Source organism: Camellia sinensis, chromosome 8, assembly GCF_055761805.1.
Source record: "Camellia sinensis isolate YWXY chromosome 8, ASM5576180v1, whole genome shotgun sequence".
NCBI lineage: Eukaryota > Viridiplantae > Streptophyta > Magnoliopsida > Ericales > Theaceae > Camellia > Camellia sinensis.
Window position 1 is genome coordinate 130885345 of NC_138968.1, and position 12868 is coordinate 130898212.

Below are 12868 nucleotides of genomic sequence, written 5' to 3' on the forward strand. Positions count from 1 at the left end.
ATCTTTCAATAACAACAACAACAACAACAACTGAAACAATTTGCTTTGCCCAACATTTTTTCAATCCTTTTGAATGTTCACAGATTTGAACACGACATAATGGAAACTGTAATATTTTTGGATGAAAAAACCCATATAATTGGGGATTGGGATTGAGGGGTTCAAATTAACGATTAAGGCATAGACACTAACAATATGAAGTTCCATATATTGTATGAATAGAAATAGGAGATATTTGTGAAAGTTCACAATGTTGTTTGTTGAAGAAGAGATTTAGGATTTACATATAAGAATGATTAGAGTACTTAAGTTTTTTGCCCATTTCGACGGTTGCGTTGTCACAAATGGTCGTCGAAGGTGATTTTGACGAAAATAGAACTTACGGATGTTCAACAATGGTGATTTGCACGATTTCGGCGACCGACAGTGTAGGGATGACGAAGAAGACGATACAACGATGCGATGATGGGACAATGAGAGTCTTTTAGGCGTTGAGACGATATGGAATACGGTTTTGGATTTTTGGAATGGTGGAGATACTGTGCGTGATTTTCTGCAAGAAGAGAGGGGAAGAGAGAGACGATTATTTGATTTAAAGGATAGGCGTGTGTTTGTTTGAGGGTTTTTCGGTCTTTTAGCATGAAATGGGACCTAATGAAATATTACAAAACACTATAGGTCTTATGGAATAGGACTTATAGAGAGTGGGTTTACTAAAAAAGCTCCCTTATTTATTTAGCCCTTGGGTTTATATCACACGGAAAGAGAGAGAGAGAGAGAGAGAGAGAGAGAGAGAGAGAGAGAGAGAGATTTCAATGGGTGGGAATACCACATACTGCCTTGGGAGGAATATCAAAACCACATAAAAATGTACAGCTAAGCTGAGCTGAGCTGGCAAACTTTATCAGTTTTGAAATATTTAATAAGAGGAGATTTCAGTATGGAGAATTATAAAGGATTTCACTTGTTTTCCGTTGAAAGTTGAAATAGTTAAGATTTTTAATTGATAGGAGTCATTAAATGAAAGATTTTTATTTATAAGAGTTTATAAAAATATAACCCAATTTGAATTTTTTCAAAGATTCTTCTAACAGGTAAGAGTCTTCCGTTTAATTATTCTTATCGGTCCGAACCTTACGTGTAATGGCGTTTATTGGTTAGATATCTCAACTGTCTGGTTCAGTTGAAATTTGAATGGAAAAGAAGCCATTCCCAATTGTAGATATATGGAACAATCATAAAATAACTATACTACAAATGAGAATTTTTTTAGTGCAATTCTGACATATAAAAAGAATTGCACTAAATGCAAAGATGAATTTACACCATACAGATAGAAAAATTGTACTATCATAATAATATAAATCTTTTATCACTGCCACACGTGACCTCACTTAATCTAAATATATGGATATAGAAATAAGTTTGTATAAAAAAGCGTTTAGAAAATGACTTGGCATATTTAGATTTTATTATTGTAAATCAAAAAATTATTGAAATTATTTTTATTTTAAAAATATTATTGTCACATCATTAACATTTTAATTAAATAATGTTACACTTAATCCTATGTTGCTAACCTAATTCACTCAGTATTGATTAATATAATGTAAGTTTGTCCAATCATTGTCAATTGGTTTTGAATTGAATTTTTTAATATGGTATCAGAACTGGATTTTGGATAGTCTCATCCCTTATGTTGAATAATATTATATAAAACTATAAAGAAGTGGCGCATATATAGGACTTATATGATTTCTTAGTAGAAAATAGCATTTTCCCTGAACAAAGATTTTTAATGAATTACAAATAAATTATTAACTATTCTTAATGAGGTATAGATGTGAGATTCCATTCTCATAGTTGATAATTTTGTTTGTAATTATATACTCACTAATGAATTTATAAGGAATGCACTGAAATTCCATGCAGTTTTGAGTATCACGTGAGTGAGTTGATAAGGAAAGTTGAGCTACAACTACAGTACATTGCCATTGAAGCTATCTCTATCTAGCTGTAGACACCCCATTTTTGACAGCCCATAAGACTTGGGCGTTACTGATGGTTTACTTGGTAATAAAAGGTGTGCAGGGCAAAGATCTAGTTTCTTCGGCAAGAAGAGAGACAAGTCTCAAATTCACACCCCGTTTTGGACCAAAGCTATTTTGGATGGTTTTTAGACCTTAAAACCCTCTCTTTCAAAACTTTTTTTGAAATAAAGTTTCTGCGTTGTTCCGAGGCTCGCATTTTGTCAAACGTTGCGTTTTTTGGTAAACCGAGCAGGGATGAAGTGGAAATGAATGAAAGAGAGATGAAATCTTTGAAAAATCTTTCAAAACACCTTGCGTAGGGGTTTGAAGTTGAAGAAAGGAGGGGAAGAGAGAAGAAACCAAGTTGGAGGAGAAGACATGCATGAATCTGGGTAGAAGGGAGTTGAGTAGTCCTCGCTGAATCGGGCTTATTAATCTGAATACTTGGATTTTAGCTATGGGGCCACCACCGTCGGAAAGCTCACTTCCGGGGCTTCATTTTTCACTCAAGAATCTCTTAAATCCAAGTTCGGGTGGGGGAGATATGATCAGTTGAAGTTGGGCATCATCCCGGTTGGATCGAATCTACGTGGCTTCACCAAAAAGGGCATAACTTTTTGCACAGGAGGAATTTTAATGCAAGGTTTGCGCCATTGGAAAGCTAACTTCCGGGGCTTCAATCTAGACACCCACCGGCCACTTTTTGACCTTGGAAGAATCTGTCGGCAATCTATTTATCCGACCGGCAATTTATTGTGCCGACCGGCCATTTATTTTAGCCGACCGACCATTTTTGCTGGCCGATGACCTTCCGGAGTATCCTACAGATTGAGTGGATGCCAGCTGTGCCAGCTGGAGGGTACAGACTGGATCCTCCATCTTTGCTCTTGGTTTGAAGCTTCTAAGAGAAGCTTTAGTCTCTTTGCTCTTTAAAGGAAGCTCTCCTCTTCCTGAGACCAGGTTAGAAAACCAGCTGGAGCATTACATACAATCCTCCATATATCTATCTCATCCAAGCCTTCAAACCCTAAAATCCTTGCTCCATTTGCACTACACCCTATAGCACCACACCACCACTCCATTCCAGCAGCTTGAAGGGCCTTCTCAGAGCTTTGGAGGCACCTTTTCTCAAGCCAAAAGGCTACTAAAGTTTGGTCTTCAAGGGTGAGCAACATTTCCTCTCTTTTAAGCTTATTTTTGTATCCTTTCTAAGCCATACATGCTTGCATATTTGGGCTCCGACCCTAACTGGAACTAGACTTATTTTGAGCTATTTTTCATGTTTGTTTAAGGGCCTCTCACTTTTTGAGGCCTCCTTGTTGCACTTGCTTCATTGCCTCTCTTGTATGCCATTTTATTGTGTAGTATTTTTGGCCTATGTATAAATTGTTTTGAGGCATGTCATAAACTGTAAAGTTTCTCATTTTGAGACCTTATTAAACATTGTTGAAGGGCTCATCACTTTTTGAGGCTTCCATTTGCCACTTGCCTTTATATCTCTATTTTGGCTCCATTTTTGCATGATTTGTTAGCCTCTTATGCTTCTGTTTTTGAGCTTTGGTCTGAACTATAAATGGCCTTATTTTGACCCCCTATTCATGTTTCATTAAGGGTCTTTTACTATTTGAGGCATCCTTTTTGTACTTTGTGTTATAGCTCTCTTTTTGGCCTTGTTTTGCATAGTATTTTGAGCATACTTGTTCACTGTTTTGGGTTTGATCATAAACTGAAAAATGCCATGTTTTGGGTCCCTCTTCAATAATGTTGAAGGGCCCTCTCTTGTTTGGGGCAGCAGTTGTGACTTGCTTCTTTATCTCACATTTAGGGCCATTTTTGCATATTGGTTTAGCCCTATTTGTGTTCATTGTTTGGTCTTTCTTAAAACTGAAAACATGCTTTTTTTGGGGCTGCCTTGAATCTTTCTTCATGCTTCATGTTCAAATAATGCATGCTTTGTATAGCTGTAGGCCATTGTGTGTGCCTAGTTTTGCATTTCGGGTCTTGTTCCATGCATCGGGTGCCATGTTTCCGTGATTCGGGGCTGTTTTATATCACATTTCAGTGCTGAAATTACATGCTTGTATGCCATATTTCATGCCTCGCCATGCCTTGTTAGAGTTTCATACTATGCCTTAGGTTTGGTCCTCGATTTGCGTGCATGCGTGCACGCGTTTCGAGAGTCTCATTTTCATCTAATGGCCACCGATTTTGGCATGCTTGCGAGCTATCCATGTTAGTTTAAGTCCATCATCGTGTGTTGTTACATGCCATGTTTACTTACATGTTTAATTGCGCACCTAGTATACATTGCTCATTTGCATGTTCATGTTGCATACTTAGCCTCCATGCCTAGGTTGCATTTCATTGAGCATGCATCCCTTGCTTCTTGATCAATCATGATAGGGGTTGGGGCCCTTTGATGTGTTTTGTGCTTGCATTTCATTTGACATCAAAGTTGCAAAACTTGGCCTCTTAGGCCATCATGCGTAATTGATGGCCCGAGGGTCGAGGGGCATACTCCCTTGAGTCCATTACATGATTGGGAGAGTGGCCATGCATACACTTGCTTGAAATTCCATGCCATACACTGTCTGTTCTTGTTGCTGTCAAAAACCAAATTCTGCAGGAACTTTCTGCCGATCGGCAGTATTCAGTGCCGATCGACAATCCTTCCTGGGCCGGTAGCTTCATCAGCAGCCGATGGATATTTTCAATGGCCGGTGGACATTTCCTTCAGCCAATGGTGTTCCACAGTGTTCAGGGGACCTATCCCAGAACTTTGGCAATTTTCAGAGAAGCAGGGAAGTGTAAACCGAGGCGGCAGTGGTATGGTACGGACTTTCCGGGCGAGACGGGTTCGAGCATGCATCATTCGCGCATCCCGAGGCAGAGGCTGTGGCCACCTTTCCTTTTGCATTCATTCTGTTAATTAATTAGAAATTCTGTAATAATTAATGTGTTTATTATTCGGACTGTAATATTTATTTGGACCCTCCGAGTGAGGGCAATTATGTAATAAGTGTGGGTGAGTGTGTGTATGTCTTCCAACCCCACGTCTTTCTTCCCTTTTATTTACCTGCTTATGATGGTAGACTAGGGCATATTTAAAATCAGCATATCTTATGCTATGCATGCATGCATTCATGCATTTGTCTTGCATGCACCGGGCTCGGCGCATCATTCTGACATGCATTTGTATTTCAATTCCAAATTGAATACGTGTTAGTTGTAGCATTTCACACGTCATCGTAAATTAGTCGAGCCTATCTCAGTTGCATCTTACATGTGCTGCATTAGCCATCTTAACATGAACTAGGATCATGCATGTGATTACTAACTAGTTCCTGTTTTGGCTTGGAGCACTCTGTAAGTTCTTTTGCTTTAGCATCCTTGCATGCGTGTGAGTGTTGCCATGACAGCATGATTATCATGAGGCTAGCTGCTTATGTGATATAACTGCTTGAATACCTGTGGATGGAGGTTGAGTTACCTAAATTGGAAAAAACGCATTAAAGCTGTGAATTTTAAGCCCACTAGATAGTAGCAAAATCACCTTTTCTAAAAGCCCACTTGAGGGTGGCAAAACCTGCATTTTAGCCTACTTGCGAGTAGCAAACCATTTTCAAAACAAACATGAAATGTTTTTGTTCCAATTTAGGCGATTTGGTCTATACTTGTTTGCTGTGCACATAACATAGTAAATCTAGGCTAATAACCGGAATAAGAACACATAACGTTTTCAAAATTGGATATCATGGTTAGTAGAGGCCGGTCTTCGGACCGGGCGAGAGGGGGTGCTCATAGCTGACCTTCCCCGATCGTACCCAAGTTCCCGAGCCGAGGCAACTTTGGTGATGACGGACACGTGGCCTTTGGCACCGAGTCAGGGTTTCCTAAATTCCCCCATAAAAAAATATTTATGTGGCAACTCTGTATCTGGCAAAGCAGTCCATGTTTGGCACTTCTTTTCTAAAAATCTATTTTCTCAAAACAAATTTGCCAGACTTGGACTCTTTGGTTCAGATTAAGAACCGTGACACAAATCGAGTCCGAACTGTAGCGGGGTCCCTCGCGGACGTGTTACACTAGCCGTCACCATTTCATATGAATCACTTTTGTGAATAAGGTTGCAACTTGGGATTAAAAAGTTGGACGAATCATAATGTTAGCGTTCTCTAAATCTACTTACAAAACTATTTTCAATTTTTCTATATTGGAAAGAATTAATTTGAACCATCAAATTTTTTTTTTTCGTTTTATAAAATATTATAGATAAATGAATTTCTTATTAATTTTTTTCCCTAGCAATAGTTAATTAATCTTACATGTATCATTAATAGAGAAAATGAGTGATAATCTAATTTAAAGAGTACATAAGACATTAGGTCTAGTGGATATTTTTTATTGGTGAGAGGTCTACCTTTTGTAAAATAGTTTGATGAGAAGTACTTTTGTTGGTTTTAAAAGACATTTTGTTTCCAATTTTATCATTTGACTTTTTTTTATCTGTTGACTTTTGTTGATTATCTATTCAAAATTTTTTCCTATCTATTCAAAAAAATTCCCTATCAATTCAAAAAAATTTCTATTTGTCAAAATTTTTCAATTTTATTTGTTCAATTTTATATTTATCTGTTCAATTTTTTTCCTAAATTCTATCTATAAATTCAATCTTATATCTATTTGTTCAATTTTTTTACTATATGTTGAAAATTTGTGTTAACTTTTTTATTTATCTGTTGCAATCATTATCATCAACATCAATTTTTTTCTCCAGATCTGTCTTATACACATACTCACTTACAGATATACATACATATATTCACAGATATAAATATACTAACACCTTGCAATCCAAACCAAACCTTGTTTGTTCTAAACCCTATCATAATCATATCACAGATTAAGCACCAATTCATACACAAATATAATGATAAATAGTTGCATTATGAGTTAGACCAATCTACATGTACAACACAGAACAAGAAGAAGAAGAAAAGAATTTGATTTCTATTGAAAAACCATTGAAAAAAATATAGGTGCTGGTTAGATCAACAACCACCACCACCACCACTACCTATTTGAAGTGATTATCAATCTGAAGCCACCACCACTACGTATTGAAGCCATTATAAATCAACAACCAAATAAGATCTAATTCAACCATTGAAAAACAACACACAAATCTTAAAAACCATATTTGCGCATCTATCAATGAATAAACATATCAAAAATCAGGATCTGATTTAATTATCAAATACAAACACTATATATATATATATACATATAGATTCAGAGAGAGATAGAGATGGAGATAGATGAGGTAGATCTGAGGGAATGGGGTAGTGCGAAACTCTAACCCTAGGTAGACCAGATCTCCGACCAGAGCATGGTGAGGAAGGTTTGGTTGCCGTGACATCAAGTCTCTAACAAGACCAGATCTCCGACCAGAGCTTTATCAAACCCATCGATTGTACCAGATCTGAGTTTATCTGGCCATTGTATTTGTCTATCTCTTTCTTTCTCCATATTTCGATTCAACTTTCACGGTAGAAAAAGGAGAGGCATCATCGACAATGGAGGCGATGGACGGAGTCAACATCCCATCACTGGCGGTGGTTGCTACGACGCTAGAGGCGGTGTGGACTAGCGGGTGGTGTCCAGGTCAGTTGCCGTCGAGAGTAATGGAGTGGTAGAGATGGTGGTGGAGCGGTGGAAATGGAGTGGAGAGGCGTTGTGGAGAGGGAGAGAAAGAGAGAAACTCTAGAGAGAGAGATGCCCTAGTTTGAGACTGACTAGGGTTTTGATCTAGAAACAAAGTATATATATGGAGGGTAGTTTGGTCATTGCGTAAAAGCATGTCCTTATGGACAAACTAATTCTGAGTGTGTATCTTTAAGCAATAAAAATTCAAAATTTGATTTTTTGCCTGAGTGCCTTTATTAATATGGGTTACACAACTCTGTAGTTACTTGTAAAAAAAAAAAAATTTGACAAAAATATTATTTTTAAGAATCTAATACATAATAAAGTTGCCTTCTCTCCAATAATTTCTATTTTTCTTAGTACATTTTAGAATTTGAGTTTTGACGAAGAAGAGTTGCTAACAAGCATTGTTGTTTTGGGAAGTAAGTTAAAAACTAATTTTTTAGTTTTTTTTTAAAAAATGTATAAAAAAAATAGAGAAATGATGTGACTCAAAAGAGGTTAAAAGCAAAAAAGTTGGCTTTTAACCTCTTCTCAAAAGAGACCAAAAGGGAGAAGAGAGAGAGGCTGCCACCATAGTAAGTTGCAATTGACTAGGCACAAGTTTGTTTGTTTGTTTTTTTTTTCTTTAGCTTAGCCAAATAAATAGTAAGTTGTTTATCTTTTTACGTCTTTTAGTATGACCAATGTGTTATGGATGTCCCATGAAACAATTGATGATCTCATTAATAAAGTATCTTTTCTTACCAATTTGGCAATCAAGGTCAACATATATATATACTAAGTTGTTTTATAATTGATCAAGAATGTTTGCTTAATTATAAAAAACCTGTTGCATAATTTACCAAGAATATTTGCTTAATTATGAAAAAAACCTTCACTCAACATATATGTTGCCATTAGTAAATTATTCAAAATGAAACGACAAAATCGAAAAGAAAAGACAAATTTCAAACAATTAAGCTGTTCTTATATATGTATGGATATATATATATATATATATATATATGTGTGTGTGTGTGTGTGTGTGTGTGTGTATGTGTGTGTGTGTGTGTGTGTCAATATGCTAAAACACAAAACCATATAATCGTTAACAAAAGATTTGTTGAATATTGTTACAAATCAGGGACATACCATATCTTCACCATCATCTAATCTTTTTGAATTAATGATTAGGCGAGAGGTTGATGAAGAGGGGGGTTCTGGGGTTGAAACTACTAGTGCTGTTTTGGGCCGAGACAGGGTCGAACCCAATCTGATTGAGTCACTTGAGGTGGCCTAACTTTTTCACCAAGCTTCTAATGTTTTGATGGAGAATGAGGCTAGCTCAATGGGTGGATCCGAGTTGCCTAAGAAGAAGTGAAAGAGGCGGCCCGTCAACACATGGGTCTAACGACTGATAGACCACTTGCTACGGGGTCTAAGCGAGCAGTAGAGGAGGAGGTACTTTGTGGTGTGCACCAAAGTGATGGGATTTGGGCTGTGAATACTGGTAACATTTGTGTGTGCATGGGGTGACGTTCTACACCCACATCACAATATTTCAACGATGGCGGTTGATGACCAGCCCCGCCGATCCCAATGAATGTTTTATGTTGGAACTGTTGCGGGATTGGGAACCCTCGGTTAGTTCGGTTACTTCAGTTTCTACTGAAGATGGAAGTTCCTGGGCTGGTTTTTCTCATGGAGACCAAGCTTGATTCGAAACATATGGATGAGATTCGGCAAAAGCTTAGACTAGTAGGTGGCTTTTATGTCAATCGAGTTAGACTTGCGGGCGACCTTGTTCTGTTATGGCCTGCGGGTATCCATGTTAGTGTGAAAAGTTATTCGATTGGCCACATTGATGCATTCGTGGAACCCAGTTTGGGGGACCAACCTTGGAGATTTACGGGGTTTTACAGACATCCTGAAACGGCAAAAAAGAAGGATTCTTGGGTCTTACTGCGACGGTTAGCGGTGTGCTTCCAGATACCTTGGCTTTGTGCGGGTGATTTTAATGAAATTTTGTTCTGCCGAGAGAAGTGTGGAGTGTTGGGGTGCAGTCAACCACAAACAGAAAATTTTCGACATGCTATTGCAGATACACACCTTGCTGATATGGGTTTTGTTGGGCCACATTTCACTCGAACCAACAACCGAGTTGGTGAGGCTTTGGTTCAGGAGAGATTGGACCATGGGTTAGCTAATAATGAATGGTAGGCCTTGTTTCCCCATACAAAGGTTTATCCTATGGCTTGCACATCCTCAGATCATCTGCTTATTTGTGTTGACTTTTATGAGGTGAAGGAACAACGTCCGTCTCGTGCTAGTGGCCATCGAATTTATAGGTTCGAGGCTATGTGGTTACGAAATGCAAGTTGTTAGCAAGTGGTTGCCAAAAATTGGCTGCCCCCTCCTACTGCTAATGTTTGGGGTTTGGTTTCTAATATTTACCATGTGAGTTCTTCGTTAAGACAGTGAGGACCGAAATGTGTTTGGGTGTGTAAAGAGGCAGTTGAAGGAGAAAACCGACCATCTCCAAAGGTTACTTACGTTGTGTTCCAATTTTTTGGATGAAGTGGAAGAAGTGAGTATGTTACAGTGCGACATTGATGAGATTTTAGAACAAGAATCTATTTTTTGGGGTCAATACGCTCGAGCTAATTGGCTAAAGGATGGGGACCGCAATACTTCTTTTTTCCATTCTAAGGCCACCCAAAGACATAATAAGAAGAAGATTGATGGGATTGTCGATTCTCATGGGATTTGGCAGGAGGACTACCGAGTGGTGGAGGATAATTTTATGACTTGCTTTCAGGAGTTATTTTCGGCGTGTGTGGGGTTGAGCATGGACCCAATTTTTTAGTTGATTTAAGCGAGAGTTTCAGATCGTAGTGCTACTCAACTGAGTAGATCTTTCTCTGAAGTTGAGGTACACCATGCACTTTTCCAAATGCATCCAACGAAGGCACCTTGGCCCGATGATAAGCCTGCTTTACTCTTTCAAAAATTTTGGCAAGTGGTGGGTCCTAGTGTGAGTATTGCTGTGCTTGGGGTGTTGAATGGGGTTAATGATATTTCACAGATTAATCATATATTTATTGTGTTGATTCCTAAAATCAAGAAACCCAAGCTTATGTCAAAATTTCGGCCAATTAGTCTATGTAATGTTGTCTATAAGATAATTGCAAAAGTGTTGGCCAATTGCCTTAAAGAGGTGTTTCCATAAGTAATTTCAGACACTCAAAGTGCTTTTATGCCAAGCCGATTGATCATAGATAATACGCTGTTGGCCTTTGAAGTGTTCCATTTTCTTAATAATAAGCGGGTAGGAAAAGATGGATTTCTTTCATTGAAACTCGATATGAGTAAAGCCTATGATTGAGTAGAATGGACATTTCTTCATCAAATGATGCTCCAATTGGGCTTTCCGCAACGGTTTGTGCAACTCCTCATGAATTGTATAGCGATCCCGGTTATCCCTTTTCTGTTTTATTGTTTTCTGGACGCGGTTCCGTGGAGTTGGTAGTTGTACCTATCGTGTTGTCAACCTTTAAACTCTTTTGTTTGAGTTTTAGAATGTGTTGGGCTTGGTTGGTAGAGCTTTAGCTCCCATTGTTGTTGCCCAGTGTTTGAATGGTCCGCTCGAGCGGGTCTTCTTGCGCTCGAGCGGGGTTTTCACAGTTTTAGTATTTTATGCCTCTGCAAAACTTCTACAGATGTGTTTTCTACGCCCGAGCTGGTTTCTTATGCTCGAGTGGGTCGCACTCGAGCGGGCTTGTTAGCGCTCGAGCGGGTGGTACTTCTTGGTGTAAGTTCTGGGAGGGAGAAATCTACGCTCGAGCGGACTGGTTTTCACGCTCGAGCGGATGTACTTTATTCTTGTGTCTTAGCGCTCGAGCGGGCCTTATTGCGCTTGAGCGTACCTAGATTTCTGTTCTTGACGCTCGAGCGTTGTGTTCTCCGCTCGAGCGGGAGAGTCGTATATCAGTTGGCAGCTAGACTATTGTAAATCACTTTTTACATTTCCTTTCTCTCTCTTACTTTCCCAAAACCGATTTTTGAGAGCTCCTCACTCTAAAACCTAACTTCTCTCTAGGGTTTGATCTAGTAGGAGTGTTTTCCTCACCTTGAGCCTTTGTAAAAAGTGTGTTGATCATTGAGGGCTACATTTTGATCTGAGAAATTTGGTGTTTGGAGCACTTCCGAGTTTAGCTCTTCTTCTCCTTGGGTTCTACATTTGAGGTAGGGATTTCCTTGTTCTTTTTCAATACTTCGTCTATAGATAGACATGTGGTAATTTTGTATTGCATGAAAATCATATCCACGTTGGATTTGCTTGAAATCATGAGAAGGAACCTAGGGTTGGGTGTTTGAACAAAATGGTTATGTTATCATTGATGGTTGTTTTGGGCTAATTGGAGTGTAAATTAGCATGTTGTAGTTGATAGAGGAAAAAGCCCTAAATCATATTTTGATTGATAAATTAAAATGGAGGATAGTGAACCTATATTGTAAATCTCTAGTGTTGATGTGGGTTGGGTGAAGGTGTTAACGCCTAAGGGGTTAACTTTGGCTTTGGAATGGTTTGAAATGAATGTAGTGGACTAATGTGAGTTATGACTTTATTATCAATGGAAGTGGTTTTGTAAAACAAAAGGAATGAATTTGGTTTTGTGACAACAAAAGGGACGGAGTTGGTTTTGTGAAAACAGAAGGGAAATGGAACTTGTTTTGTGAAATGGGAAATGTATTTTGAAATACGTATGAAAATTGGATTGTTGTTTCATGAGTGTTGAACACACACATGTGTGGGATTGTATCTTAAACTACCCTGTTAATGTTGTTGTCGGGTTTGTGGTCTCATAGTAATTGAGTCATTAATAGATGTACTAAATATTTGCATCTAGAGGTTTTGTCCTTGGTCATCGGTGGAGGATGACACGGTTGAGTTGAATGGTCGTGTATGCATCATACCATTATTGATTGAACATCGTATATGATGAAGTGTTGAGATACATTATATATGTATGCTTGCTCGGGAGGAGGTAGTTATGTGTTCATATACTTTAACACATTGCTTGTGTCTTGATGGTTTGTGTATATGTGTTATACATGTTGGTTATGCCCTGTTGCATTTCGATTGGTGG

The 12868-nt window shown here is 38.3% G+C and overlaps 1 protein-coding gene across 1 annotated transcript; it reads left to right on the plus strand.

Moving 5' to 3' along the window:
• The first annotated feature begins 9392 nt into the window (after window positions 1-9392).
• On the plus strand, window positions 9393-9938 carry LOC145798047 (uncharacterized). Its single transcript, XM_082885501.1, has one exon. It carries the CDS (start codon window positions 9393-9395, stop codon window positions 9936-9938), a length of 546 nt encoding a protein of 181 aa, XP_082741627.1.
• Window positions 9939-12868: the final 2930 nt, after the last annotated feature.